General features: G+C 50.7%; 1 protein-coding gene and 1 long non-coding RNA gene across 5 annotated transcripts in view; one reads left to right on the top strand and one right to left on the bottom strand.

The window, feature by feature from the left end:
- The window catches only part of LOC138422657 (uncharacterized), a 40,352-nt gene extending 21,253 nt beyond the window's left edge, over positions 1-19,099 (top strand). The window contains exons 3-4 of the long non-coding RNA XR_011249959.1: positions 17,755-17,884; positions 18,224-19,099. This is a non-coding gene — a long non-coding RNA (uncharacterized lncRNA). The remainder of the gene's footprint in view (positions 1-17,754; positions 17,885-18,223) is intronic.
- The window catches only part of CUX2 (cut like homeobox 2), a 275,625-nt gene that overhangs the window by 18,544 nt on the left and 235,721 nt on the right, over positions 1-21,360 (bottom strand). For 2 of the 4 annotated variants that reach the window (XM_069557872.1, XM_069557874.1), the window contains exons 6-15: positions 18,195-18,318; positions 15,796-15,872; positions 14,858-14,924; positions 13,341-13,389; positions 9,531-9,635; positions 3,680-3,871; positions 3,521-3,579; positions 2,780-2,828; positions 2,587-2,707; positions 890-1,564 (exon numbers count right to left, since the gene is read on the bottom strand). In XM_069557872.1, coding sequence (XP_069413973.1) covers positions 890-1,564; positions 2,587-2,707; positions 2,780-2,828; positions 3,521-3,579; positions 3,680-3,871; positions 9,531-9,635; positions 13,341-13,389; positions 14,858-14,924; positions 15,796-15,872; positions 18,195-18,318 — 1,518 coding nt within the window. Of the gene's footprint in view, positions 1-889; positions 1,565-2,586; positions 2,708-2,779; positions 2,829-3,520; positions 3,580-3,679; positions 3,872-9,530; positions 9,636-13,340; positions 13,390-14,857; positions 14,928-15,795; positions 15,873-18,194; positions 18,319-21,360 lie in introns of those variants that run through there. The other 2 variants (XM_069557873.1, XM_069557875.1) reach the window with 2 other exon arrangements.

Here is a 21,360-nt window from a genome sequence, read left to right as displayed (position 1 = left end):
GGTCAGTCCCTGGAGCTGGGCAGGGTGACAGGCTGGTGTCTTCCTCCCAGGGCTGGGAGAGTGAGAGCCAGATGGTGAGTCTGTGTGACAAACTGTGGACGCACAAGAGATTTCAGCTTGAAATAACAACAAAGCCCAATGCGGGCAGGCACCACCAAAGTGAACAATTATCTTGGGACTTTCTTGGTGGTCCCATGGTTAAGACTGTGCTTCCACTGCAGAGGACGCAGGTTCGATCACTGGTGGGGGAACTAACATCCCACATGCCCCAAGGTGTGGCCAAAAAAAAGGAAAGAAAAGAAAATAGCTAACAATTCTCAAGGAGTTATTACCCGCTTTATGCTGATTTAACTCTCTTTAGGAGCCTGACAGATGGGGAAACTCAGGCACAGAGCAGCTAGAGAGAGCTGCCTGAGGTCACTAAGCAGATGAATGGCGGAGCTGGACACAAACTCAGGTGTTTGTGGGGTCAAAACTTGGGGCCTTCACATGGATTACTCTAAACACTGAGTCTGTCAAGGTTGGGGGGGTCGCCCCGGTCATCTTATGCATGGGTAAACTGAGGCCTGGAAGTGCTTACGGGGTATCTGCCAAGGCAGCCCCAGGGGCCTGGCCTTTCCCCACCATTATCAGCCTGGACTGCACCGCAGCAGCCAGGTGCATGGGACAGGGAGCCCCAGGAGGGAGGGATTGAGGATGGTTTCCCTCATTTTACAGAGGCGGGAAACTGAGGCACAGAGAGGCAAAGTTATTTGCCCCAGGTCACCCAGCTGGGAGGTGGCAGACTCAGGCTCTGAACCGTGAGCCGTGTTCTCAGCCCTCAGCAGCCCCACGCCCGGGGCTGGCCCGGGGAGACGGCTCTGCAGACGGGCCCTCGGCCAGCACCCACCTCGCTGCCGCACCTGGATGGTCCTCAGGGCCAGCACGTTCTGCTCATCCGACAGGAAGTGCTTCATCTTGATGAAGGGCTCCTTGCCCTTCACCGTGAGCTTGCGCCAGGGCTTGGGCCGGGCCAGGATCTCGCTGACCGAGCCCTGGGACAGCCCCAGCACGTAGTGGCCGAACACCCGCTGCCCAATGTTGTGTTTGAGCAGCTGCTCCTTCACCTGGAAGGCGATCTCTGCCGTGTCCAGCTGCTCCTCCTCTGCTCCAGCCCCTGCCGTGGCCATGCCGCCCCCGGCCCCCTCTGCTGGCTCAGGACCCCCGGGCGGCTCAGGGCCAGGGGCTGGGGTAGCAGGGGCCGTGGGGGGCTTGGTGCCATAGAAGGCTGGGGGGAACACTAGCAGGCCGCCCGCTTCCCCCTTGAAGGCAGTCGGGGCCATCATGTGCTTGGACAGCAGCGTGTCCCCTGTCAGTCTCTCCGCTGAAGCCAGGCTGGGGAAGGGGGACAGCGAGAAAGTCCGAGGGCCATCGGGGCCCAGGCTGGGGCCCAGCAAGGGCTGCCCTGGGCTGGGGGACAGGGGGTCTTCGGGCCCTGGTGGTGGTGGGAGCTGTGGAGGGGACGGGTAGGACTGCTCCGTGCCCAGAGAGTCCTTGATGGAATCATCCTCCGAAGGGTCCTCCTCTAGAACACCGAGACAGACAGACAGACAGAGGAGAGGAGAGACAGACAGAAAGACAGAGAAGTAGATAGTGATGGGAAGAGAGAGGCAGACAGACACAGAGAAACAGAGATAGGGAGACAGACAGATGGAGAGAAATAACATGGGAGAAAGAGATAGGCAGAGACAGAGTGAAAGGCGAAGTGACAGAGGTTGAGAGAGAGAGAGGGAGGCAGAGAGACACACAAAAAGGGAGAGATTTGGAAGGAGAGGAAGCGGACAGAGGGCAGGAGGGGAGGGGAGAAGCGCTATAGGCGTCCGACAGCATGAGGCACCGACACTGGTGTTTCTGCCGCACACTCCCCGCCCCCTTCCCTAGTCCCCGTTCTGCAAGGCCTGGGCCGGATTCCAGTGCTGGGGTGACCCTCCCATCGCCAAGCGCATGAACCGCGCACCTGTTACGGGCCCAGCGCTTTGCCCGGGAGGGTTGATCCCCATTCCGGAGTAGGACAGCCCACGTCCTAGGTGCTCGCCCCGTGCGGCTTGTCTGGGTTTGCATCTACCCTCACAGCACCTACTAGGGCCGGTAACTGCCCATTTCACAGATGAGGAAATGGAGGCAGCACATACATGTGGATGAAAGGTCATGAGGCCACTGTGTGGGGAGAAGGGGCGATCTGGGAGAGACAGGCCTTTCCCAGCAGTCTGCAGTAAGGGTTGGTGTGAACGCCCTGTGACCTCTCCCTGCTGCTCACGAAGGCTGGGGCATGAAGGATTCCCCCGGGGACCTTGGGAGGGCCTGAGTGAGCTGGCTGTCTCCATGTGTCCCACCTTAGGGGACAGTCGCCCGCTGGCTTAGCCATGGACGGCCACCAGCTCAGCCCCAGGCACGCAGCAGGCGCTCAGTCAACCTGCCTGCCTTTTACCCATCATCTTGCTGCCCTTTGTGTTAAAGGCAGTGGTCTGAGGGCGTGGAGGAGGCCGGAGACCCACGGGCAGCTCCCACCCCAGCCCCTCAGCCCCGAGAGCATCCTGCTTCCCCTACCAGGGCTGGCCAAAAGACCAGGCTTTTCCAGGAGGAATTTCTGCGCAGGGAAAAAGGCCTCCTTTGCCAGGAGCAGTGAGTCTTCGGGCTTGGCCATGCCCTGAGGAGACAAGAAGCAGGGCTGAGAGGGCATGGCTGGCGCAGAGCTCTTGAGGGCAGCCTGCCCGGGAGGGACGGTGGTGGGGACCCTCACCTGGGGGAGGCTGCAGGTGTTGGAGGCTAGTTTCATGGCTTTCAGGATGCTGCCGGAGAAAGTGCAGACAGAGCGTGAGGCCAGCCGGGTCCTCAGGCCGGGGCGAGGCCTCGTGAGAGGCACGCCACCTGCTCCTCTTCCCGAGAGCACCCACCGCACCCCTGGGTCTCACACAGCATGGGACTCAGTGGACAACAGGCCCGAAGCAGTGGCTTGTGAAATGGTCTACTCCCCCTGGAGGGGTGCAGCTTGAGCTGGTCTGATTAAGGCATCACCCCCTGCCCCACAGTGGCTCAGCTGGTAAAGAATCTGCCTGCAATGCAGGAGACCCAGGTTCTATCCCTGGGTCAGGAAGATCCCCTGGAGAAGGAGATGGCAACCCACTCCAGTATTCTTGCTTGGAGAATCCCATGGACAGAGGAGCCTGGTGGGCTATATAGTCCATGGGGTTTCGAAGAGTTGGACACAACTGTGCAACTAACTTCCACTTTCACTCCTCCCCCTGCTCCACCTCCTCCCTGCAATAGCAACAACAAGGCTGTTTCCCCAGAGGCAGCTCTTGATGACAAAGGACTGGGCATGATAGCCAGGGTGCCAGTGGACAGGAGACAGGGTACCACAAAGCGGGATCTGGTGGAAGGGAGGAAGATGATGAGCTCTGCTGAGGGCCGCTGGCAATCTTCCCAGGCAGCCTCCTGCCAGGGAAGAGGGCCTGGCAGTGGGCCTCACCCAACACAATACCTCAGCTCTGTTTTAATTTCTTCATAGTCAGACTGCGCCTGGAGCTTCTCTTCTAGCTTCTAGAAGATCAAACAAAGATGGGGGAGGCTGGTCCACGTCCTTCTGCTGGGGGATGCCCTCCCCATCTCCCGTCTGCCCGCCTCCTCCTGCGAGACCTACCTCGATGGCCTCAGACTTGGTGGTGAGCTGCCGCTCCAGGTCTGCAATCTGGTGGGCGGAGGTCTCCTCCAGCTCCTGCAGGGAGCTCTGGAGATGCTGCACATCCTTCAGCAGCCGCAGGATCTCCCGGTCCTTGGAGGCCAGGGCAGCCTCCAGCCGAGGGCCCGAGCACAGCGCGAAGTTCACCTTATCCTGGGCACAAAGAGGGGCTTGGAGGGGCCAGGAGGGGTGGGGCAGGGGGCTGCAGGACTGCTGTGCTCCCCCAGAGTGATTCAGTCCCCCCTACCCCAAATCAGGCCCTTCCCACTTGCCTAGCTGGTCCCACGTGCCTGTATGTCTGTCCCTCTCTTCTTGAAATGAAATTAGGAGGAAGAAGTACTGCTCAGAGGAAGTGATTTGGAGGAAGGTATGTCTAAGCAGCAATGAAGTTCAAGAACAAGTTAGTGATTTGGAAGACTGCTTGGCAGCATCTACTGAACATCCATCAAGGTGCTGCATTCAGTATGTCAGCAAGTCTGGAAGACCCAGCAGTGGCCACAGGACTGGAAAAGGTCAATCCTCATCCCAATTCCCAAGAAGGGTAGCACTAAAGAACGTGCTAACCACTGGACAACTGCACGCATCTCCCATGCTAGTAAGGTCATGCTTAAAATCTTGCATGCTAGGATTCAGTATTATGCGAACCAAGAACTTCCAGATGTCCAAGCTGGGTTTTGAAAAGGAACGGGAACCAGAGATCAAATTGCCAACATACGCTGGATCACAGAGGAAGCTAGGGAGTTCCAGAGAAACATCCAACTCTGCTTCATCAACTATGCCAAAGACGTTGACTGTGTGGCTCATAATAAAATGTGGAAAGCTCTTAAAGAGATGAGAATACCAGATTACCTTATCTGTCTCCTGAGAAACCTGTATGTGGGTCAAGAAGCAACAGGTAGAACCCTGTATGGAACAACTGATTGGTTCAAGATCAAGAAAGGAGTACGACAGGGCTATCTGCTGTCACCCTGTTTGTTTAATCTATATGCTGAGCAGATCGTAAGAAATGTTAGGCTGGATGAGTTACAAGCTGGAGTCCAGATAGATGGGAGAAACATCAACAACCTCATATATGCAGATGATACCACTCTAATGACAGAAAGCAAAGAGGAACTAAGCCTCTTGTTGAGGGTGAAGGAGAAGAGAGAAAGAGCTGGCTTAAAACTGAATATTAAAAAAACTAAGATCATGGCATCTGGCCCCATTACTTCATGGCAAATAGAAGGGGAAAGGGTGCAAATAGTGACAGATTTCCTTTTCTTGAGCTCTAAAATCACTGTGGATGGTGACTGCAGCCGTGCAATCAGAAGACGTTTGCTTCTTGGCAGGAAAGCTATGACAAACCTAGATAGTGTGTTGGAAAGCAGAGACATCACTCCGCCGACAAAGGTCCATATAGTGAAGGCTATGATCCTCCCAGTGGGCACGTACAGTTGTGATAGCTGGACCATAAAGAAGGCGGAGCACTGAGAGAGAATTGATGCCTTCGAACTGTGGTGTTGGAGGAGACTCCTGAGAGTTCCCTGGACTGCAAGGAGATCAAACCAGTCAATCTTAAGGGAAATCAACCCTGAATACTCGTTGGAAGGACTGATGCTGAAGCTGAAACTCCAGTATTTTGGTCATCTGAAGCAAACAGCTGACTCACTGAAAAAGTCCCTGGTGCTGGGAAAGACTGAGGACAGGAGAAGAGGGCATCAGAGGATGAGACAGCTGGATGGCATCACTGAAGCAATGGACATGAACTTGGGCAAACTTAGGGAGACGGTGAGGGACAGGGAGGCCGGGTGTGCTGCAGCACAAGGGGTCGCAAAGAGTCAGACACGATGGGGCAACCAACAACAACCAAGCTACTACAGGTGAACATGTGGTGCCCTAAGCCCGGCGCTTTCAGTCACTGGAACACATGCAGGAGAAATGCAGGGACTTGTGCACCAAGACAGCGGACACGCGTGTTCACAGCAGCCTTCTCTGCAACAGCACCAAACTGGAAACCCCCAGAAAATGGACGGACAGGTTGTGGAATACTCAGACAATGGAACACTCGACAGCAACAGAAATGAATAATCTACGCGACTTGTAACACAGCATGGATAACTCTCCCAGCTACAACACGGACCCAAAGAAGCCAGATACCGAAGTGTGTGTGTGATTCTATTAAGGTCAGGTATCAACACCCATCATTTAAAAGTGGACATCTCAATTTCTAAATACACAGAGCTTTTAAAAAGTCTCTGATATTAATTTCTCATTTTGCTATCCATTTCTCATTTAAATGCTTTCTTCTCTGCCATCACCCTCTGTGTTTTTTCAGTCTTTTAATTTTACTGAGGCTTTCAATGGCTAAGTCAAAGATCTCTCTTGGTAAATGTCACATTGCACTTGAAAATATGAGGGATATTTTCAAATACCTTTTGATATTGATTTCTAACATAATGCCACAGTGATAAGAACAGACTCTGTATGATTTCAATACCTTTAGATGATGAAATTTTTGCACTTTATGTCCCTGGATATTTTCCTGTGTCTCTTGGTTTATAGTCTACAGGAACTTGAATAGAATTTGTATCCTGCTGTTGTGTGAAAACTGTATAAATCTTAAGTATGTTGTATTGGTTTATAGTGCTTTTCAGGTCTACTGTATGCTTCCACTTTCTGCTTTCATTCTATCAATGTTTGAGAGTTTGATATTGAAACTCTAACTAAAAATCTTAATTCATCTACTTAAAAAAAACTATAATATATAGTGGAGCTATATGTAACTCTTTCTTGTATTTTCCAAGTCTCCTGTCAATGTTATCATACTTTCATAATTTAAAAATTAAAAAAGAAAGAAGATTTCCTAAGGAAAGAAAATATCGGGTTTCAAAACAGGCAAAACCCATGTGTGCTGTTAGAAGTCTGGAGAGGAGCTCCCCCGGGGAAGGGGCACCTGGATGGGGGCACAAGGGAGGCTTCCAGGTGCTGAAATGTTTCACTTGTTGATCTGGATGCTGGTTAAAGGGTGTGTTAAAATTTGAAAAATTCCAAATGCTGTATACACGTATGCACATTTTCCCTTGTGGATGTTATACTTCAATAAAACATTTGTTAAAAAGGAATAAAAAACAGAAGTAGTCACTTGGATGAGGAATTGCTAGTGATAGGGTGTTCCTGGCCATAGAACAGCACAGACAAAGGTTTGGGTTTCTAAATTAGGCCCAGGTCCCACCCCAGGGGGGACGTTCCCAGGGGAACCACAGGATTAGACCTGAGAGCTTGCATCCATGAGTCACATTAGGGTGGTTCCTTCCTCACCCTAATCTGCCACCAGCACCAAGCCCCATGGTCTCTCTGCTGCTGTTGCTAAGTCACTTCAGTTGTGTCCGACTCTGTGCGACCCAAGATGGCAGCCCACCAGGCTCCCCCGTCCCTGGGATTCTCCAGGCAAGAACACTGGAGTGGGTTGCCATTTCCTTCTCCAATGCATGAAAGTGAAAAGTGAAAGGGAAGTCGCTCAGTCATGTCCAACTCCTAGAGACCCCATGGACTGCAGCCTACCAGGCTCCTCTGTCCATGGGATTTTCCAGGCAAGAGCACTGGAGTGGGGTGCCATTGCCTTCTCCCATGGCCTCTCTAGGTTTTAAGAAATGGCCATGGATGAAGATAAAGAGGTTTCTGTTTGAGAGGACCTGAAGTCAGGCTGTCCTTGAGCTCAGTTACAAAAGAATCTAAGCAGCATTACAAAGGAGAAAAAAAAAAAAAAACAACCGACCACTACCAACCCCAGCTATTCTTCCACGGAGATAAATGCCAATTAAAACAGGAAGCGGATGCCATTAACACATTAAAGTAATTAGCATCGAGCGCCACTGTTGTGCTCAGAAAAGCTCACCCCCCAAAACCAGCAAAGTTTCCCGTGGTTGATTAGCACAGGCATTTGCTGGGTTCCACGGGGGTTAATTAAGAACCATTGGCAAATTCTCTGTGAGGCGTCCTCATGAGCTCTCTCTCGCTCTCAGTCTCTCTGGAGTTCACTCTCTGGGTCGGGAAGACATCAAGCATGCTGATAACACGCACACTGCCTCCTGGGACACGGGTACAGGCGGACACACCTATGGACACAGCACTCACTGACACATATGCCGGTGGGGGCGCTCACGTGGACAAGCACACACACACGGAAATATGCAGGGGACACATCGTCGTCACACACAGAGACATGTGTGTGCTCAGACGCCACATGCTGTCATGGGCAGAAATACCCTGGACATTCCCCAAACACACTACTAATAATAACATCGCATGAACTGGTTACTGAGCACAGATGATAAGCCAAACGCCATGTAATCCTCTCAACAACCCTACAAAGCAGATCTTATTTGTATGGATGAGGAAACTCGGCAGTCAGATTAAGGATACAGTTATTTGCCCAGAGGTCACAGACACACAAACATATACACAGTAACACATGTTCAGAGAGACTCATTCAAATACTTAAATAGAAAGATACAGACACACAGGTCTGTGTATCAGGGTGTCAGGTGGAATGAAAATTCTGTGGCCTCTTCAGGTTCATGGATGGAGACTGCAAATCACCCTGGAGCAGACCTGTTTTTATGGAAGCAATCATGAATTGCATGAGCTGGACCATAAAGAAGGCTGAATGCCGAAGAATTGATGCTTTTGAAATGTGATGCTGGAGAAGACTCTCAAAAGTTCCTTGGACTGCAGGGAGATCAAACCAGTCAATCCTAAAGGAAATCAACCCTGAATACTCATTGGAAGGATTGATGCTGAAGCTCCAATACTTTGGCCACCTGATGTGAAGAGCCAACTCATTGGAAAAGTCCCTGATGCTGGGAAGGATAGAGGGAGGAGGAGAAGGGGGCTACAGAGGATGAGATGGTTGGACGGCATCACCGATTCTGTGGACATGAACCTGGGCAAACTTTGGGAGATGGTGAGGGACAGGGAAGTCTGGTGTGCTGCAGTCCATGGGGTCACAAAGAATCAGACAGAATTTGGTGATTCAACAACATCAACAACATGAATCTTATTCCTTGATAAGCAGGAATCTGGAAAGAAGGAGGACCAATTTACATAAAGAAGTCAGGCTTTCTGGGAGAGGAACAATGAAAATTCTTATTATATGACAGAAGGTTAGGTTAGGGTGGTGTTGATTAAAATCCCTTGGCAGGAAATGTCCCCAGGACCTTAAAGGGGCACCAACTTAAGAGGAATGAGAAAGATGCCCTAACTGGCTTAACATAGGAATCTCAAGGTTGATGACAATAGACTGATTCTTTGTAACATGCAGGTGGTTGGGAGACCTTGTCAGAATTACCCTGATATGAGTGTCCACCTCACATCTTGGTATGTGGCCCCACACATCCACCAAGCCGGTCGAGACCAGGGGGACAACAGTGACACCTGGTGGCAGCCATCAAAACTGCACTGCTGCTCTACTGATCAAACTCCTATCCTGCTCCAGCTGGGCCTCTGGCATAAGAATGATCCTCTCTGACCTGACTAAACTCCAAAGTATATGGACTCAAGCTATACAAAGCTTGAGCTTGAAAGAAAGAGCTGTGGCTGTGATTGACCCTCAGCAGGCGAAGCAAGTCATAGCATTGATAATTATATTTAACTACACACTGACTTTGGTAATAAAGATGTTATGCCCACTGTATGCACAAAGAGGCCCAGACCCATTCATGCGCACAATTTCATGAAGATGCACACAGTCCACCCACAAAATGTCACCCACATATTCCAACCCACAAACACGGCCTTTCCCAATTTCTCCCTCTGGCTCTGCCACCATCCTTACCCCACTGGGTCCCTGAGGAGAGCAACAGGCCAGGCGGATGGAGCTGTTGACGGAGGCGAGTTGTTCCCGAAGACTTTCCACCTCCCGCTGGGCAGCCTCGGCTCGCTGGGGAGGAAATCGGGGCAGGTGTGGTTAAGAGGTGAGGGGGGCCACACTGGATCCCACCCTGGCCCTCCACTGCTCCCCTGCACCTGGGGACAGCTGGGAAGGCAGGTCTGAGGACCTGCGGTCCTCTTTCTGAGTCCTGGGCCCCTGAGTTGGCTCTGGGTTCCCCTGTTGTGTTTGGGACTCCAGGTGGAGCTAAAATGTTCCCACTTCACTAGGGCAGGAAGGGAGGTGCTGTCTTGATGAGCTGGCAAGTTTTCGCATGTTCCCAGGCCACTTCTGTCAGCCAAGTAAACTTCAGGCTAGGCTAGTCAAAAGGCCAGAGCTTGTCCCCAGCTCCTGTGCCCCACATTGTCTGCAGAGGTTGGCTCCAAAGCCCACAAGCTGTTGCAGGTCCCTGGGCAAGTTACTTCCCCTCTCTGGGTCTCAGTTTTCCTTCTGTGAAATGGAGGTCATGAAATACAACTACTATGGAGGAGCACTGAAATTCATCTAAAAATCAGTATGCCACAGCTGACTAAACTGAATCTTAACTCTTCAAAAATTTATAAGAAAAAAGCCTGGAAGGAAGCTTTCAAATGTCAACAATGTGGACTTGTGGCCTGGAAAGACATCTATACTTTGTCTCTTTCTGGTCGTGTGACCTTGGGCAAGAAATTTCGTATCCTTGGCCTCAGTTTCCCTGTCTGCAAAATGGGGATGATAAGAGCAACTGCCTCATAAGTCTGTTCTGCAAGTAAGTGATGTGGTAAAATACGATTCATTAGGTATGCCACCTTGATGCCTGACACATACAAATATGTCAGTAACTGGATTCCTTTACTAACAACAAGGTGGATGGGATCTTGAAGTGCTATTAAAATAAAAAGAGCTACTGCTGTGTTTTGACCCCCAGCTGGTGACGCAGGTCAAGTGATTAAGTTTAACTTATACACTGATCACAACAATCAGTATGTTGTGCCCACTATATGTGCAGAGACTCACACACATTTATGCACACGTTTTGTTGATTTATCTTTAAAATGATTTGTTTATTTATGGTATCCTGCCTTATTTCAAAAATAGTTCAAGTTAGGAGTTAGCTTTGTTTGGGGAAAGGATTTGGGTGTGTGGGGGGTCGTAGAGAAAACATTTTTATGTTTCCACATAGTTAGGGTTTTCTGAGTAAATGGGACTGAGATCTGAGATCTGGGCTAAAAGACAAGCCTTGTAAATATCAATACATGACTGATCAGCTAGTGAGAACTCCAAAGATTCACCTCCTGGGAGATGCCTGTTGACATTTCAAGGGGGCAAGAGACCCAGACCATGAAGACATCCTCTGGGTTGTAAAGATGAATTTAAAGTTACTAGTCTCATCTTCCCCTGGAGAGAAGTATTTACATTCCAAATGCTAGAAACCCAGGATACTCGCCCTTCTGTTCATCAAGATACTTGAGAGCAGATTTCTCTCCCTCTCTCAGAAGGTCCCTCTCCTATACAACCACCCAGATTCATATTTAGGGGGGTTCCTTGCCTACAGCACAAACGCCGGTACCTGCAGGATATCTGGTTCTCGACTCATCACCCCAGGGAAACAGCTGGGGAAAACTGGCATGGTTTTTACTATGCAAGTAATAACGACCTGCTCCAGAATCCTCTTGCTCACATTTAAGATAGTATTAATAAATACAGATATTAAAGACTAACACGGTGACGTGTCCTTTTTTTTTCAATATTCTATAATGAGAAGGTTTTGTTTTATACTCAAAAAAAGAAACATTATCAAAAATGCTTCCTATTCAGACTGCTCGAAGGTCTCTCTTCTTAAGCCTGTTTGGCAGAAATCCAAAAGTTTGATGCCACATGGTGCTGGCGAGGCTGTGAGAAAACAGGCTCTCTCATCTTGCTGAAGGGGGTGTAAACTGGTTAACCCATGGAAGGCAGTCTGGCCACATCTGCCAAATTATAAGCACCTGGCTCTTTCACCCAACAGTTCCACTTCTAGGAACTTGCCCTGTGTAGCGGCTTGGGTATGTATGAAGTGATATCTGTACCAGGTTATTCCCTGCAGTAGTAAGGATGATGATTAAAATACTGGAAATACCACCGGAAGGGTATGAGTTAGATCAGAGGTCGGCAAAATGCAGCCTGCTGCCTGTTTATGTAAATAAAGTTTTATTGGAACACAGCCACGCCCATTCACGTCCACATTGTCTACGCTGTCACTCTACCATGGCAAAATTTTGAACAATTTTGACAGCGACTTGCAAGGCTGAAATATACCCTCAGGTCCTTTACAGAAACTTTGCCTTCTCCTGGGTTAGTTGATGACACGTCCGTGTAGTATAATATGACGCAGCTGTGAAACTGGAGGAACTGCCTTATACGTGGATCCGAAACGAGCTCTAAGATACGTAGACAGCAAAGCCAAGGTTCAGAAGGGTGCACTTGGTAACTATTGTTTCTGTTTAAAAAGGGGTAAAAGTAGATATTCATGGACTTGTGAATGCCTCTCTGGGAGGAGACCCCAGACATGGTAACGGAGGCTACTGAGGGGAGGGGGTCTGGGGGTGAGTTCAAGGAGGGGAGATGGAGTTTCCGGGCTATGCCCTGGATTACCTACTTAAAAAATCAATCTAAAAAATGTTATTCTTTCCCAACTTTCCTCGAGGAGGGAGCACCGCGTCCTTGGGCCCCCACAGACATGCATCTGGGCCTTTGCCTCCGCCGTGCCCTCTTCCATTCCTCGGGAGGGCAGCGCCTGGGCTTTAGAACCCAGCTCAGAGTGCCCCTCCTAGGAGGCCTCCCTTCACCACCCCCAGGGAGATGACTGCCTGCCCTGTCACACTGCTGACCCCTCCTGGCCATGGCCCTGGCTGCTTGTGTCGCAGGGCACTGGGGAAGAGGTGTGGTGGGCCCGCGGGACTCCAGACTGAACCCGCATGGCCGGGTCCTACCTCCTTTCAAAGTCCTGCCCAACCCAGCCCCCCAGATGGCAACACATCTGAAGCCAGAGGGAGGCAGGATGTGGGAACCCCATTTATAAATGCGAAAACCGAGACTCAGAGAGGCTGAAGGACTTCCAGGGATCCGGGCTGCGATGAGGATGTGGGAGCTCCAGGGAAGGTTGGGGGCCACCCAGCGCTCAGCGGGTGGTAGAGTGAGGAGGCTGGCGGAGACCCCCAGGTCGGGACAGAGGGAGAGAAGCAGCCCCAGGCGGGCCCCTTGTCACTGCCCCTGGCTCTGCGGAACCTGGCTCCTCACTTAGTCCGGCTGGGGGAGACCCGTGTCCCAGCTTAGCCTGGGGATGGGCTTGGACCCCTGGTCCCTGCTCTGCCTCTCTTCCACGGGGAAGGGCGCTCGTCGTGCTCTGCAGGCTGCTTCGTGGCCTTTGCCAGGGCCACCCTGTGCCGGGAATGCATCCTCTGCAAGCTCCAGTTACTCATCAGGTCTCAGCTCAACGACCTTTCTCTGGGATGTCTTCCCAGTCCTGAGTCTCGGTCAGGTGCCCCTTCCTCAACCACTGCTGCCCGCATCACCCCATTTCTGAGCGTTCTGTCTGTGTGGCAACGCAGGGGCCGGGTCCTTCTGACATGCCCTAGCCCCAGTGCTCAGCACAGGATGTAGTTCAATGAATCCTGACTGAACTCAGCTCCCTCCCCTCCGCCCAGCCCGGGACTCCCCCCACCCTGGGCCAGTGAGCCCCAGCAAACGTCTCCTCACCTGATTAGCTTTCTCCAGGTTGGTCATGATCAGGCCGACTTCATCTGCCCTGAGACAGAAAGATGAGGCCCTGAGGAAGGGATTCTGGCAGGTCCCAGGGCCCCTGCCCTTCCTGAAACTCCCCAGCCCCTGCCAACCCAAGGGTCTTGCGATGGAGGCTGTGAGAAGGCTGCCTTCCATCCTTCCTACTGAAGAGGTCAGGCTGCGGGGAAATGAAAATGGGGCCTTAGCACTGGGCCCCTTCCAGGCAGCCTGACCCCTCATCCCCCACGGGGGTCCACCCTCTGATGCTGTCACTAAACTACACCTCCAGCCTGTGGTTCTGTTGAGGCCTTCCTCAAGAGGACAGGGCTTGAGCTTTATTTCTGCTTATTTAAGACTTTTTTTATGTGGACCGTTTTTAAAGCCTTTGTTGAATTTGTTACAGCGCTGCTTCTGTTTTATGTTGTTGTTTTTTGACGGTGGGCCATGTGGAATCTTAGCTCCCTGACCAGGGATTGAACCCACAACCCTGCCCTGAGAGGTGAAGTCTTAACTGCTGGACCACCAGGGAAGTCCCCAGGTCCTGAGCTGTAAACCCAGCTGCCGTGTTCTAGGAGGCCTCCCTCAACTCCCCTCATTTACTTTGCTGCCTCCCCACACCTCTGGGTTGGCAGGGCCTAGAGGATCAGGACAGGCCTTATCCACCTCAGTTGCCCCCTCCGTCTAGTGTGGGGTAGGGGGTGGTCTGCGAGGAACATGTGGTGACTAAAAGTCACACTCGTGATTCATGCATGTTCTGCTTCAAGGCCTTTTTTTTGCACAGGCTTTCTCACTGCCCAGAGTACCTTCCCCAGCTTTCATCATGTGCCCATCGCCTTCTTGTTTTTGAGGTCTCGCTCTGAAGGTCATCTCCTCAGAGAAGTCCTCCCTGACTACCCTGGATAACGGGACCCACCTCTCCCTGTCATTCTCTCTTGCTGCTCTCTCGATTTTTCCCTTCATCGCATTTACTATGTGCCCCCAACAGTGTCAGGCATACAATAAGTGCTCAGCAGTATCTGCACATGAAAGAATTTATTCCTATACATCAGCTAGTATCTGTCTCTTCTCCTTGACTGAGGACAGGGCCATGTTCTGATGTTTCCTCCAGGGACCCAGCATAGCAGCGGGTAAACAGTAGGTGCTAAATATTCGTGTTTGAGGATTAAGTGATATCTTAGAGCCCGAAGAAACATTGAGTCCAGAATAACTGAAGATGACACTTGGCCCTGGGGGTTGGATTGTGAGGTTGGGGAGTGGGGACAGCGCCGGGAGGATGGGACAAGAAGCCTCTGGGCAGTCGAGTGGGCCAAGCTGGCAACCCAGAGTGTCCTTTATGGTCTGTGGCGCGTGGATGGCACCACGAACGGCTGGTGAGCAGCTGTGTGCGAGTGTGGAACACAGGGTATGAAATGAGTGCCTCAGGCAGAATCAGAGGGAGGAGAGTCAGAAGGAGGAGGCAGGTCTGGGAGGGTCGGGGGGAGGCGCTCACTTACTTGGATGCTGCCTCCTCGTCGTATTTCCGCCGCAGCTCCAGCAGCTCAGTCTGCGTGGCCTTTAACGCTGAGAAAAATTAGAGCGCCAGGGTGAGGTCCTCCGTCCCCAGGGAGGTGGAACTCTCTCCCCTTCTGTAGAGCCCAGAAGGCAGAATGAGGCTTGGGGTAGTGAGCAATGATTTTCCTCTCGGAACTGGCGACAGTTAGTGAGTTTCCTGCTCCTACAAGGGCATCAAGCTGGTGGGAGGGCTGTGGAGTGGCCAGGGAAGGGAGGGCAGATGATATCATTCTCTGGGAGTCCATGAAGCTCAGGGGACCCAGGTAAGTGGAGGGGCTGGCTGGTCCCAGAACCCGGGGTATGAGCCCCTAACACGTTGAGGTCCCTCCAGGACCTAGGTGGGGCCATCCTTCCATGAACTCACCCACCCTGAGGTCCTGCCTAGAAGTGAGGGGGACAAGGACGAACAACAAAGTCAATAGATACATGCGTGATAAATAAGGATTTCTCACAGCATTCCACATTTCTGATTTCTTGAGGAGAGCGGAAGGGACTGGCCGTACTGGGCAGTGCCTGGCTGAGACTCAGCAGCGGCCGCCTCTTTAGATGAGGCCTGGGTTCTCCAGTTTGACCCAGACCCCTCCCCTCCTCCCTACTGCACTCTCTGATCCAGCTGGCTTGGGTGCTTGTCCAGCCCCAGCGGGCACTGCATTTGCCGCCCCTGATTTAATACTATCTCAAACCCTCTCTCCATAGTAGTATGACCCCTGGAATTGGAGCTCCAATATCCGGGGGGTAATGCAGGTCTCTCCTCTCCCTTCCCAAACGCCTTTCTGGCCCTCTGAGTCTTTAGTGTCCTTGCCCCTCCTCTTCCCACTGGCCCTCCTGGACTGACGGGCTGGGGTGATGTGCGGGCAGGGGACACGTGCCTGATACGCACCTGAGTGTAGGACCTTGATCTTCTCCTCGGCTTCCCCCAGTCTGGCTGCCAAAGTGATCTGTACTTCTTGAAGGCCCCTGTGAAAACACCTGGCGTGTGGACCAGCCCCTCCGGGCTTCCTATGCCCTCACCCACTCCCTGTAATCTGCACCTGGGGCTTTTTAATGAATCCATGACACGCAGGCACCTGGCTGCCCTGCTCTTTTGCTGACAGTGTGGCCTCCATTAGAGCTGATGCCCAGTTAAGCTTCCAGTGACCCTGCCTCTCTGGCCCTCAGTTTCTTCATCTATAAGATGGTTTGTTGCAGTGAGAAGCCCAAGCACCACCGTGAAGAGTAGCCCCCAATGCTGCAACCAGAGAAAGCCGGTGCAAAGCAACAAACATCCAACATAGCCCAAAATAAATACATAATAAAAATGGGGTTTGTGATGGAGTCTGCCTCAGTGGGTACTATGAGGCACGTTCAGCATGGCGCCCAGCCCTCAGAATTCCAATACCACTGTTTACTCTTATTGTCCCCTGGAGAGGCAATTTTTTTCCCTTTCTGTGGCAGGAGTTTGGGAAGCCCTGCCAGCCCACTGTGGCCTAACTCAGATGTGAGGCAAGCATCTCAGCAGAGAAAGAAGACTTCTCACTGAGCTGGGGGAGGGATTATGCAAAGCCTGAGCCTTACCTTATTCTGGCTCAGTGACTCCAGGGAAGGGGCCTTGTTTACCCTGATCTTATCCTGCCCTCTCCTCTCCTTGCCATTCAAACGCATCAGGCATGTTCCTGCCTCAGGACCTTTGCACTGACTGTTCCTTGCCCCATATGCCTGCAAGACTCCCTCAACTCCTTAGGGCTTTGCTCACTCTATTCTGTAGGAAACCAACCCTGAATATTCATCAGAAGGACTGATGTTGAAGCTGAAGCTCCAATACTTTTGCCACCTGATGCGATAGCCGATTCATTGGAAAAGACCCTGATGCTGGGAAAGAGTGGGCAGGAGAAGGGGGCAGCAGAGGGTGAGATGGCTGGATGGCACTGCCAAATCAATGTATGTGAATTTGAGCAAATTTTGCAAGATAGTGAAAGATAGAGAAGTCTGGTGTGCTGCGGTCCATGGGGTTGCAAAAAGTTGGACCTTCTGAGTGAGACTTCCTCTAACACCTTCTCAGTGAGACTTCCTCTAACGCTCTATTGAACACTTTGGCCCGTCTTGTCTGCTCCCTCTTCTGTTTTATCTGTTGTCACAAGCTTTATCATCTAGTACACTACTTATTTATCTTTTTTGTGTCTTCCTCATGAGAAAGTAAAGTCCAGGAGGGCAGAGAGTTTTGTGCATTTTGTTCGCAGCTCTTCCCTAGAACAGTGCCTGGCACACAGCAGGTGGTTCCATAGATATGTGGGATGAAGAAATAAGTGAATAACAGAAAAGATACATGGAATGATCATCATGAAACTGTCCTAGAGAGGCCCTAAGAATGCATATTTTATCAACACTGCACTAACTGTAAAGGCAAATGCTTACTGACATGGGCCGTGTGAACATTGAGCTAAGCATTCAGAGGGGCCATTTCATTTCATTCATTCTCAGGGCAGACTAGGAGTTGATATGGCCTGTGACAGTCAGTATTATATGTCCATTTGGCTGGGCTATACTACCCAGTTATGCAGTCACACACTGTGAAGGGATTCTGTAGATGGAATTAACATCTACAATCAGTTGATGTTAAGTAAAGGAAAGTATTTGCAATAACAGGGGTGGGCCTCATCTAGTCAGTTGAAGGTCTTAACTTTTTTTTTTTTTTTTTGATTAAAAATAATCTGGGCATGCTGTACAGCATGTGGGATCTTAGTTTTAGTTCCCCAACCAAGGACCAAACCTGTGCCCCATGCAGCTGAAGCTCAGAATCTTAACCACTGGACTGCCAGGGAAATCCCCCTTTAAAAATTGTTGTTGTTGTTGTTGTTGACAGTCTTAAGAACAAAACTGAAGAAGAAATTCTGTCTCAAGATGGCAGCCAGCGCTGACTTCTACCTGACAGTTTCCAGCCTGCTGGCCAGCTCTACCAATTCAGACTTGCTAGCTTCAATCATGTGAGTTAGGTAGGTCCTGGAAATACAACTCTTAATTAAAAAAAAAAAAAATCCTACTGGTTCTGCTTCTCTGGGGAACCATGACTAACATACCACCATTAGCCCCCATTTTTCAGATGGGGAAACTGCGGCTCAGTGAGGCGACGTGACCGGCCCAGGGCGGGTCACTGAGCTGCTGACACGTGGTGTGAACCTAGGCCGGCGTCTGCATCTTTAGACTGCATCTGGATTCCCAATGGGCCCTGGCAGGGGTGACTTTCCAGGCCCCCTCTCCCAGACAGATGGAGCAGCAGGGGCCCGCCCGTCCTTCCCAACTCACTTTTGTTTCTCTGCCTCATTTCTCTGCAGCAAAGTTTCTGTCAGGAGGGCTTTGCTGGGAATGCCTGGGAGGCGGCTCGCCTCGGTCAGCGTGGGCCCGGCTGGTGACGTCCCCTCTCTCTGCTCTGAAGGAAGAAGAAGAGGGAAAACTGCCCATTGCTGAGAGCGGCGTGACGACCGGAGCCGCTTTCTGCAAACCAGCTTGATCAATGGTTCTGGGAGGAGAATCAATTTCCCAAACTCAGCACTGGAGACAGCACAGCCATCAGACTTGCCGCCACCATGGTTGGCTGGGTTGCAGGCTTGGCGAACACCTGCATAAGAGAGTCAGACTCCCATCGTGTGGGCCCTGGGCAGCACACCCAGAGGTTCCTTTGCCCTCTCAGACCTGTCCCTGCCTCCTTGGCCTTCTGTATGATTAAAAAAAAATCATGGTAAAATACACATAAAATTCACCATTTTAACCATTTTAAAATACACAATTTAGTGACGTAGTATAGTCAAAAATACTGTGCAATCATTGTCAGTAATTCCAGGACGCTGTCATCACCCCAAAATGAAACGTGTCCCCATTAAGCAGACACTCCTCACTCCCTTCCCTGGCTGACCAATTTTCTGCTTTCTGTTGCTATGGATTTGTGTATTTTGGATATCTCCCATCACTAGAATCATAGCATATGTCCTTTTGTGAGTTGATTCTTTCACTCGACATGTCTTTGAGCTTCATTCCAATTGGACCATGGGTCAGTGCTTCATTCCTTTTTTATGGCCGGATAATATTCCATTTTACGGATATATCATATTTTGTTGTTTTTCCATTCATCCACTGCTGGGCATTTAGATTATTTCTATCATTTGGCTACTGTGAACAGTGCTTCTATAAACATTTGTGTACAAGTTTTGTCTGAGCACTTGTTTTCAGTTTTTTAGGGTATATCCTAGGAGGGGAATGGTGGGGTCACAGGGGAACTCCAGATTTAACCTACTGAGGACCTGCCACACTGCTTTCCCTTCCCCATGATTGACGGCACATACTCAGATGTTGGTCATTACCCCTCACCTGCAGGTGCCCTGGGGCAGGGCCCACACCAGGTCCATCTTTGTGAATGCTATGGGGCCTCATTTGGAGATCAGTGTGTGCCTTTGGCACCAAATTCATGGAGAGAGACATGCCCAGGGGCCAGCTATCGAGGGTGAGTGGCTCAAGAGCTCCAAAATTTGGTCTCCCAACCACAGGTCCACGTGACTCAGTGAAATTCTGTCCTGGTTATAACGTTTCTACTGTGAGCCTGGCACAGGAGGGTGAGCGTAGAGCTGGGCAGTTTGTAGAGTGAGTCCCCTGAGAGGCTGGCAGAGAGGTCAGCGCATAAGACACACATAACACGTGTACACACATGGTCTGGGAATGTTCCAGATGTGGAGGCCACAGCAGTGAACAGAAAAGCAAGGTTTGACCATCATGATGCAGAATAATAAGGGTCCTCAAGAAGAAACACAGCCCAGGTCCAAGGTCAAGATTTTTTGTTTTGATTCCCTACTTGGGTACCTGCTGCTTCTGTGACTCAAGTTTCCCCATCTGTAAAATGGGGCCAGTGAGCTGCTGTGTGAAAAGCACACCACACAGAGCAAATGCTCTCAAGAGGCCATTTCCACAACTTCTATTAATATTATTCATAGAGAAGGACGTTCAGACCTCAGAGGAAGCGGTGATGGCTTTGCTGGGGAATCTCAGGGGCTTCATAGAGGCATACATATGAGCAGGGGCTGAAGAACTGCCAAGTCCTGGCTTGTCAGGGTAGCTGGAAGGGTGTTCCAGGTGCAGGACCAGAGCTGTCAAAATGCTGTTATTTTAGTCACTGTAAGTCTTCCCCAGAAGACCCTGCCTAGGGCCAGGCTTGCAGCAGGTGCTCACTAGGCAATGTGGGGGAGAGGGGTGAAGGGAGGATGTTGAGAAATGGGGGAGTGTGAAAGTGGTTGTTTCCTGAAAAGTGACTCTGTGTCATGCTTCCGTTTGACGGGCCTCAGCCCATTTTGTCTTCACTACATGCCAAATCTGGCTCGCTACCTGTTTTGTCAATAAAGTTTTACTAGAATAAAGTCATGCCCCCAAATTAATATGTAGTAATTCACATATTATCCACAGCTGCTTTCACCCAGTGTTACGTCGTTGTGACGAAAACTGCATGACCTGCAGCATCCAAGATAATTACTTTCTAGCCCTTTTCAGAAAAAGCTTACAGACCTGAGGTAAACCCTATTCATTCATTCCTTAGACAAGAAGCCTTAACCCGAATCTTCCCCAATTCTCTGCTTAATTTTCTTCCCAAAGATTTTTCACCAACTGACATACTATATATTTTACTAATTTATTTGTTGACAATCAGTTCCTCCCTCCAGAAGGTCAACATGATGAGGGCAGAGATTTTTCTGTTTTATTCCTGGCTGGGTCCCTAGTGCCTACCACAGTGCCTGGCATGCAGGTCAATGAACACCCAAGACTGGGATGGTTACCAATGGCTTTCCCCTGCTACTATTTGCTCTCCCTATGGAGACTTCCTACCTTACATCGTACCCTCCAGCGGTAATCACCATGCTGAATTTTGTTCATCATTCTCTTACTTTTAAACATTTTATCACAACATATGTACACCTAGAGACTATATTACTTGTCTCATTTGGAGCTGAGACAGTGTTGGCTCCTACACCCTTTTCCACTCTCCTCCTGGGCAGACTACATTTCCCAGCCTCCTTTGCAGCAGAGTATAGCCACGTGACTGAGCTTTGGCCAATGGGATGTGGCCAAGGTGATGCTTGCCCCTCCGAGGTCTGGACCCCACAAATCTCAGTGTGATCCTCCACATTCTTTCTCTGCCTCTTGATCAGATGTCAAACATGCACTTGTGACTGTGGATGCTGCATGCTGACGACCACAACCTGGGTCCCTGAATGACTGTGTGGACCATCCCCTGAAAGTTCTCTCTTCAAACACATTAAGCCTCTGAAATTTGGGGTCAGCCTGTTTCAGCAGAAGTGTACCTTAACCCATCCCACTTCTAAAATGATAAAGTTGAGTTCCCTGCCCCTCTTCCCCCCACAGGGGTGGCAGAGTTTGGCTGCCAAAGAGTCACAGCCCATTTGCTTATTATGGACCTTCTGTGAGAGCCTTA

Source organism: Ovis canadensis, chromosome 17, assembly GCF_042477335.2.
Source record: "Ovis canadensis isolate MfBH-ARS-UI-01 breed Bighorn chromosome 17, ARS-UI_OviCan_v2, whole genome shotgun sequence".
Taxonomy (NCBI): domain Eukaryota; kingdom Metazoa; phylum Chordata; class Mammalia; order Artiodactyla; family Bovidae; genus Ovis; species Ovis canadensis.
This window is presented reverse-complemented; position numbering and strand designations above follow the sequence as displayed.